The 9,712-nt window shown below is 43.3% G+C and overlaps 1 protein-coding gene across 1 annotated transcript; it reads right to left on the bottom strand.

The window, feature by feature from the left end:
• Nucleotides 1-495: 495 nt before the first annotated feature.
• Nucleotides 496-9,504, bottom strand: LOC124121819 (cation-dependent mannose-6-phosphate receptor-like). The gene is made up of 7 exons (XM_046484896.2): nt 9,176-9,504; nt 7,991-8,090; nt 7,598-7,719; nt 6,535-6,622; nt 5,675-5,784; nt 4,180-4,306; nt 496-886 (listed from the first exon to the last, which is right to left on the bottom strand). The coding sequence occupies exons 1-7, from the start codon at nt 9,349-9,351 to the stop codon at nt 830-832; spliced, it is 780 nt and encodes a 259-aa protein (XP_046340852.1). The 5' UTR covers nt 9,352-9,504; the 3' UTR covers nt 496-829.
• Between the last annotated feature and the right edge of the window lie 208 nt (nt 9,505-9,712).

Below are 9,712 nucleotides of genomic sequence, written 5' to 3'. Positions count from 1 at the left end.
GTGTTGGAGTCCAGTACAACCATATATTAGGTCTCACACGATCTCTCATTATTATAGTGAAATGGCTGAATCAAAGCGTTTAATTCAAGGTGGACATGTGTTTGTTTAAATTGACTCCATGTACTCAATATATATATGCTACTTGAAAATAAGTTAGAAAATACTCGATTCTTTCATATTTCTGTAAATAAAGCGCCAACACCCTTTCCATATCCAATGGAAATCGTACAATGGAGTCGATTGTACGATTCCGACTATTGTCGTGTGATTATGAATCACTATCAAAGAGTGATGATACCAGGTGTTCGCGAAAAGGTGAACGTATCCTGCCCCAACGGTGGCACCCGTCACAAACCCATGCAAAGACACGTCAATTGTTCACCTGGAAAAACACGGGAACATAAGGTACAAGTCATATAGGGAATTGCATCGGACATCATTTTTGTCACTGATGCGTCAAATTTGGCATGACAGATTAACTATAGTAATATAAAAGAATAGAATGGTCTTTAACTTCTTTTGAGTAGTATATTTCACGATGAACCACAAGATAATTCACACTTTGAATACAATAACTATGCGTGTATATGCATATCCCATCCAGGTTCCAATAAGCGTCAATGGACTCTTCACAAAACAATTCCGAATAGAACACGGTCCGTGTAATGATGTAGCCATATCGGCGACTGCCTTCATCAGCACAATCCGTTGGCTGGTTGTCCGGGGCAACACTATTTTTTACACCAGCTTTCACAACGTACACACGTACACGTGACGTCACTCCTAGATCAATGCGAGGTTATCCCGAAGCAAGCGTGGCCTTGACCTTTTAAACTTTGCCATAGCCTGTTCGTCTTCCGCAGGAGAAGGTGAATAAGAACCCGTCCTGCAAGGAGAAACATCAAACGGATGTACGACGGACATCATCAATAATACGCCAATTGAACTGTCGGGGAAAAGAAAGTATTCAGTTGAAAATTGGATGTGACACCAAAATTACAAACGTTATCAAAACGTGCGCCGATCGATGCTCATCATGTCAATCACTGGATTGTCTTGTCCAGACTCGATTATTTACAGACGGCCGTCATAAAGCTGGGATATTGATAGTGCGGCGTTAAACAACAAACAAACAAACTAGCTTGAAAACACTTAAATTCCAAAACACAACGACACCCGCACCGAATATATTACCATCGAATTACTGTTTCTTGGTTGTTTCATTTTTACCCACAATCATACATGGATGTAAGCGTTCTTTGGCCCGGTAGTTGCTGGACTCGGTGCCTCAGGCGCTTTTGTAATGCTTTACTCGGCTCCCTAAGTATTCCCCCTATCGATCTACTGAGTGGTCATATATACATCAACACGATATGTATGAAGACACAATAATCTTGGGAACCTATTACAGAGTCTAGTCCTAGATATGAGAATATTTCGCCTCTTTAAAAGAAAAGTTCAAATTATCGTATAAAGACGCCTTGGATCGAAACTACGTGAAGTGAAATCAGAGTACATTGTTAACTCGAATACATGACTTTGTGAGATGTATTCAATCAAGATGAAGCCCTGATGACGTGTAACTGATTCTGTGGTCTTGTGGATAGTGTCTGCCCGGAGAGCGAAAGGTCGTGGTTCGATCCCCGGCTCCGTCATACCAAAAGACGTTAAAATGTGGTACTTGTCGTTTTCCTCTCATGGCACAAAACAAAGCATGGTCTGCTTGGAGTCAGTGTGCTGTGTCTGAGCAGGGCATGGTATCTCAGAGAGCTAACACTATAAATCCGGCACTGGATAGTACTAGTACAAGTGCACACACACACACACACACACACACACACACACGCGCGCGTACGCACGCACGCGCATACACACGCACGCACGCACGCACGCACGCACACACCCACACACACACGCACGCACACACGCACGCAAACACACACACACACACAAAGACACACACGGGAAGGAGCGCAAGCGTTCATGCATGCACATCGCTACCTCACCTCACATCGCCTCACCGTGGTGAGATTCACAGATTAACAAGTAGCCATTCTTTACCGTTCGTCTCTTTCCCCAACAGGCAAACGTTTTCCCTGTGCAGCCATGTCAGTAACGCATGTAACGCATAGCCTGATAACTACAGTTCAAGAATAAAACCGTGTTAAAGACTCAGTTGCCCTAATCAAATATAGATCACTGTTGATGGTTTCTGAGAATTGAAGGGGGGGCATGCATTAACACGTCAGTGATTCTCTAACATGGTCAAAGCACCTTCATCATCAGTGCCAGTGATCCGCAAGCAAGGCTGGTCCTTGTGATTGAAAAGCCGATTACAGACTCGTTCAATTTCAATATCATGTCCTTTGCCAATTCCATCTTCTAGGAAATAGGCCTGCAGGGTGTCAGAAGTGTCAAATGATTTCAATTCACGTGCTTAATTGATTCCACGAAAGAACAATAAAATCACACTTAATTCTATTGCTGTAAAAACACTGACCTTTATTGAGAAAATCGTTTTTGTATTTAAATGCAAATTTCAAAACTCATATCCGATTTATACAAACAACGACAGTGTCCCACTTTATCATTCGTGGCTGCCGCCACCTTCATTGTTCGCACCAATGGTTTTAATTAACTACCTTCTGGCGACCCCACAACACCAATGCTCTAGAAATATCATCAAACCTGATGGTGTTCAGTCTCGCTGATCTAGTCCTTCCAGCGTCTGTAGCCATGTATACTTGTCTATAGTGAGTGGGTGAGTGAGTGAATGTCAGAGGTTTGTGTTGGGTGCACGTGACACGCCACTTTGACCAGTAGCTCCGTTACATCAGGTTTTATCTGGTAATATGATTACAACGCCACGGCAACGTCACGAACAGCGCTTGTAAACCACTACTCCTGTGTCTGTGCCAAACTGAAATTATTTGCTAACAGCAACTGGCAATGAAGGATCTGATTGATAGTGTAATTGGATGAAAACCTGTGTGGCCATCGGGCAACGTTCGCAGCGAATGGCGTCTTCAACCACGGTGACTTTGAATTAAAAATTGAATATTTGCTTACCTCAAGACCTGATACTGAATCGGCTTATGAAAGGGGATATGTGTGTTTAATAAAGTATCCAATCTATACATTGAATGTACGTGTGATTAAAAGCTTTTCCTTGAAAGAAACGAATAAATTGAACAAAACGTATTCTTTTCTTGATCAGGGTTACAATATATGTTTGCTCATCATAACAGGCCTATCAATATGAGTAAATAACATTTATATTAGTATTATCGAGTCGGGCCAGTTTGCCTTAGATATTGCCCAAGAACATGGATGACACAACCCGGGTCTCTTCAGTGGTAGGACTGTTGCCTTGTTATAAAATTCACGTACATGCACAGTTATCTTATTAGTACATGTAGTTATGTAAATCTGATTTCTATATACGTGTGACCTGTGTCACTTCGGCTTTCCTCTCCCCTCAACATTATAGGTGTGATATCACTCACTCACTCACTCACTCACTCACTCACTCACCAACCCACCCACCCACCAACCCACTCACTCACTCACTCACTCACTCACTCACTCACTCACTCACTCACTCACTCACCCACCCACCCACCCACCCACCCACCCACTCACTCACTCACTCACTCACTCACTCACTCATCCACACAACCACCCACCCACCCACTCACTCACTCACTCACTCACTCACTCACTCACTGTTTTGAACGTTGGAAGGCAACACACCCCACCACCTCGTCGGGTTAGATTAAAGTCGGTCTGCGTGATGAGACGTCAAGTTTGTGTCATTATACCTCCTACGACGTTGGATGTAATTGCTAATAATTTACATTTACTTGTGCGCTTCGAGCACACGTCGCGTGTGGAGTTATACGGTATGTAAATGGACAAGTTATATCAATCACATTCTAAATGACCATATCCGAAACCCTGCAATCAGCTGACCTGCTGAGTCAGCGTCCTGGGGAAGACACTTACCTTGGACTTTCATTACATTATTTACAGTCCGCCGCCATATGGCAGGAATATGGCCGGATGCAGCGTTAAACAATAACAATTAAAAAAAAAATTATTAATCAGGTCTGATGTAAACTTGCGAGCAACAATTAGCCTGTCAGCTGGGCCGCACAGATGTGAAATATGACAGCTTACTTTAATGAGTCCTAACAGTGTTGTCCATAGTCCATAGTTGGGGACCATGTCCCTCCCCGAGGCTCGTCGGACAAACGTCTGCACGGCCACCCCTCCCGACATGTACACGACGACAGTCGCGAAGAAGCTGGAAGATAGTTATACATTATGTTTGATGTTGCCTATTGTTTTCTTAGAGGTGTATGGAATACATACGAGTAGCATAATTGTGTTACAATCAACCCACATTTGGCAAGGAGGGTACCTAGGTGATTACAAACATGTGGCAATGAGGGTACTTAGATGATTACAAACATGTGGCAATGAGGGTACTTAGATGATTACAAACATGTGGCAAGGAGGTTACCTAGGTGATTACAAACATGTGGCAATGAGGGTACATAGATGATTACAAACATGTGGCAATGAGGGTACATAGATGATTACAAACATGTGGCAATGAGGGTACATAGATGATTACAAACATGTGGCAAGGAGGTTACCTAGGTTATTACAAACATGTGGCAATGAGGGTACATAGATGATTACAAACATGTGGCAATGAGGGTACTTAGATGATTACAAACATGTGGCAATGAGGGTACTTAGATGATTACAAACATGTGGCAATGAGGGTACTTAGATGATTACAAACATGTGGCAATGAGGGTACTTAGATGATTACAAACATGTGGCAATGAGGGTACTTAGATGATTACAAACATGTGGCAAGGAGGTTACCTAGGTGATTACAAACATGTGGCAATAAGGGTACATAGATGATTACAAACATGTGGCAATGAGGGTACATAGATGATTACAAACATGTGGCAATGAGGGTACATAGATGATTACAAACATGTGGCAAGGAGGTTACCTAGGTTATTACAAACATGTGGCAATGAGGGTACATAGATGATTACAAACATGTGGCAATGAGGGTACTTAGATGATTACAAACATGTGGCAATGAGGGTACTTAGATGATTACAAACATGTGGCAATGAGGGTACTTAGATGATTACAAACATGTGGCAATGAGGGTACTTAGATGATTACAAACATGTGGCAATGAGGGTACTTAGATGATTACAAACATGTGGCAATGAGGGTACTTAGATGATTACAAACATGTGGCAATGAGGGTACTTAGATGATTACAAACATGTGGCAATGAGGGTACTTAGATGATTGCATACATGTGGCAATGAGGGTACTTAGATGATTACAAACATGTGGCAATGAGGGTACTTAGATGATTACAAACATGTGGCAATGAGGGCACATAGATGATTACAAACATGTGGCAAGGAGGTTACCTAGGTGATTACAAACATGTGTCAAGGAGGATATGTAGATTGTAAGAGAAATGTGACAGTTAGCTTGCTATGACGAGTACATAGCTGGTGGAAATGAAGGATACCTAAAAGCAGCACAAATGGCGGTAATGGGGCAACCAGGAGGGCCAACAACATGGCACAGAAGGAATATACAGACGTCATTCAGTGCAACTTACATGATGATAAGGATGCTGCCGATGGATATCCCCCCGTCAGGCCCCGGGGGCCCCTTTGTTGGTCCTGGGCCTGCTTTGGGACAAGCGTACTTGCTGGTCAACGTCATCAACTGTAATGCGTGAGCAAGTTAGTGTAACTTTGCTTTAGGACAAGCATTTTTGTTGGCCAACGTCATCAACTTTAATACTTGCCCCAAAGGAGCGTTACACTCACACATTCAGGTGAGGTCCTAGACCTGCTTTGATCCAAGCGTACTTGCTGGGCAACGAAATCAACTGGAATGAGTGAATTAGTGTAGCTTTGGGGCAGGCATACTTACTGGTCAACGTCATCAATTATAACGCCAGAGCAGCGTTACACTAACTAACACACTTGCGTTTGTGTAACGTTGCTTTGTGACAAGCATACGTGCTAGATAACGTCACCAACTGTTATGAGTGAGTGAGTGAGTGAGTGTGAGTGAGTGAGTGAGTGAGTGCGGCTATGTTTGTGTGAAGGAGGGTGTGTGGGGAGTGAGGGGTGCTGGGGAGGGGTTATGTTTGTGTGAAGGAGGGTGTGTGGGGAGTGAGGGGTGCTGGGGAGGGGTTATGTTTGAGAGGAGGAGGGTGTGTGGAGAGTGAGGGGTGCTGGGGAGGGGTTATGTTTGTGAGGAGGAGGGTGTGTGGGGAGTGAGGGGTGCTGGGGAGGGGTTATGTCTGTGTGAAGGAAGGTGTGTGGGGAGTGAGGGGTGCTGGGGAGGGGTTATGTCTGTGTGAAGGAGGGTGTGTCTGGAGTGAGGGGTGCTGGGGAGGGGTTATGTTTGTGAGGAGGACGGTGTGTGAGGGGTGCTGGGGAGGGGACATAAGCAACAGATACTGACGTATGTCCCTGGGTTATTGGGGTCCTCCCCTGTGATGCTAAGCGCGTCCTCTTGGGTTTCGTCACACGTCAACGTCACGATCATCGTTCTATAAATAAATTGCATTTGATTCCGAGGCATTTGATTGGTTAATAAAGCAATTTATTGCGCTTATGTGTCCACGAACCGACACAATATTATTCAAAAGGCGATTATACTTGTCGTAAGAGGAAATTAACGGGATCGGGTGGTCAGGCTCGCTGACTTGGTTGATGCATGTCATCGTATCCCAATTGCGTCGATCGATGCTCATGATGTCAATCACTGGCTTGTCTGGTCCAGACTCGATTATTTTACAGACTGCCGTCATATCATTGGAATATTGCCTAGTGCGTAGTAAAACAACAAACAAATTAAACAAACAAACAAAACAAAATACTATGCCAAGTTTCCAGTTTATCTGATAATAGAATGGGTGTGGCCTGTGTGGCATGATGATGTCACCTAGTTAGTACTGTTGTGTTCAGTTTTTGTGTGTTGATGATTATATAAGCTGTCTGTTAAGTTATTATTGTTGACGAATGTATTTATAAAATTGATAGCAATATGTTTTCGCGTTCATGAAGATATACAAATTGACGTCGGCGTACCATTCGTCTCCACTCGCCCCTTTCCGTAGCCTGCAAGAAGACTCGTCCCCCTATCGATGAATGTTATGTGCGAATATACGACAAACCAATCAGAATGCGCGTATGATTTCAAGTTCTTCGTCAAAGAATCATTCAGAAATATTTCTTGATTTTACATATGTCTTGCATCTAAAAATATACCCAAGACACAGTTAAATGTGTTCAGTCATACTGTATAATTCCGCATGTCCCGATGTGCTTTAAATTGCATCTGAAATATATATAATATATGGGGAAATAAATGTGAACCATTACGCAACGAGTTGACAATTGTTTTAGGTATGCCCGTCTGCGCTAAGACGGAACCCGGTCGCAAAAATGGCCATGAGAGGGGCAAGAGTCGCTATTCGGCTTGTCCCGGAATAACACGAGTTGGTCACGAATGGTCGGCGTACCTGGTGATGTCGGTTGTGGCTGAGTAATGGAGGCTAAGAGAAGTGGCGTCGTTCACAAACTGAGCTGAGGCCTGGTCGCCGAGGTTGTAGTAGGTGGCGGTGCTGCTGTCTGACTGGCATCCCTATAATACAATGGGTAAGGTGAACTACATGATAGATGACAGGACAGAGAGTAAATGAGTGTGGAGTGTTTCAAGTGTATCCCGGTCATATGGGCGTGATACTGAAGCCTGCAGTGGGTATGGCGCCGGCGAACCGAGATTGGAACCCACTATCATACGTTTCTGTGCCAGAAATCTATGCTCGTTAGTTCGAATCCCGGACACATCTCAAAACAGCGACTTGCGGCGCCTTGGGCTTCACATGTTCTGTTTGACCTTGTGTGGGACTCACCGCGACCTTGTCACAAGAGCCAGTACCCTCAGTGAAGTCTTGGCAGGGATTCCAGGAGTACTTAAAATTGGACCCACTTGCGTCTGACAGGTCGAGGAATCTACAACACATGACAGATATATATACTCCATCATATACAACATATGACAGATATATATACTCCATAATATAGAACAGATAACATACAACAGATGGCAGATATATACTCCATAATATAGAACAGATAACAGATATATACTCCATAATATACAACAGATGGCAGATATATACTCCATAATATACAACAGATGACAGGTATATAATATAGAACAGATAACAGATATATACTCCATAATATACAACAGATGGCAGATATATACTCCATAATATACAACACATGACAGATATATACTCCATAATATACAACACATGACAGATATATCCTCCATGATATACAACAGATGGCAGATATATACTCCATAATATAGAACAGATAACAGATATATATACTTCATAGTAGAAGGGATGACAGATTTATACTCCAGAAATATACAAGAGATAAAAGGTATATATTCCAGGAACTTGCAGCAGAACGCAGAGATACATGTATATACTTCATAGTAGAAGGGATGACAGATTTATACTCCAGAAATATACATGAGATAAAAGGTATATATTCCAGGAACTTGCAGCAGAACGCAGAGGTATAGTACAGTAATAGTGAGCACACAATAGTTATAGATAGATCAGCTGATAATACGTGAAGACAACAGGTTTTGTATAATCATATATATTTAAAATGTGCACGTAAACAACTACTTAAAGCAGTCGAATTTACCCCAGAGGTGAGGTGAGTTGAAATTGGGTTTAATGTCGCGTTCGAGATTATTGCACTAATATAGCGACGTGCATGTACGTGTGTGTGTAGTCCGGCCTGATGCCGATTTATAGTGCCAGCACCCTGAGATACCATGCTGCAGTTTAACATGAATACCCCACTCAGACACAGTATACTGACGCCGAGACGACTAGTCCTTGTTTTAGCTCCGTAATGCCGAGCGTCAGACAGGGTAATAACAAGTACCATCTTTTAACGTCTTTTATTATGACGCGACAGGGGATCGAACCCCGACCTCCCTCCCTCAAGGCGGACGCTCTACCACTAGACCAGGCGGTCGAATGTACCTAAGGATGTTGAAAACTCACCTGGCGGACCCGGCTGTGTTGGCAAGGGGGGTAAGATCGATCGTCCCCTTGGAATTCTTGCACGAGCATGACGTCTCTTGAACACACGTGTCTAATACTTGGGTGAGTGAGGGAGTTAGAGCGAACGAGTAGAAGAGTAGACAAATATAAACAGGATGAATACTGCGGTGGCTCATGTTACTGAATAAACAGGTATCATATCCAAGAAGACAGGTCACTCAGTGCTTCGTCAGTGTCCGCACGAGGTTTGTGACCTGATTCGTGGATATTTTGTCACATGCGACACGACCCATACGTTCTATAATTCATCGCATACACCTTCATCTGGTGTCGCCTGTGAACCGCCAGGTGTCGCCACCAGCATCCTCACTATACAGTGCCACTTGGTAGATGACAGTGTCTCGTTACAACGCAGTATTTTGATCAGTAATCATTGGGGTGTTACAAAATCTCCCCACAAGACTATATGACAAGAGTTCCAATAGTCAACTTTCCCTTTATGTCGAGCAATATTCCAGCAGCTCCAGCCTTTGGTGT

This window comes from Haliotis rufescens, unplaced genomic scaffold (assembly GCF_023055435.1).
Source record: "Haliotis rufescens isolate VD_foot unplaced genomic scaffold, xgHalRufe1.0.p SCAF_10, whole genome shotgun sequence".
In the NCBI taxonomy this organism is placed as follows: domain Eukaryota; kingdom Metazoa; phylum Mollusca; class Gastropoda; order Lepetellida; family Haliotidae; genus Haliotis; species Haliotis rufescens.
The sequence above is the reverse complement of the archived record's forward strand: the minus strand, read 5'-3'. Positions and strand labels throughout refer to the sequence as shown.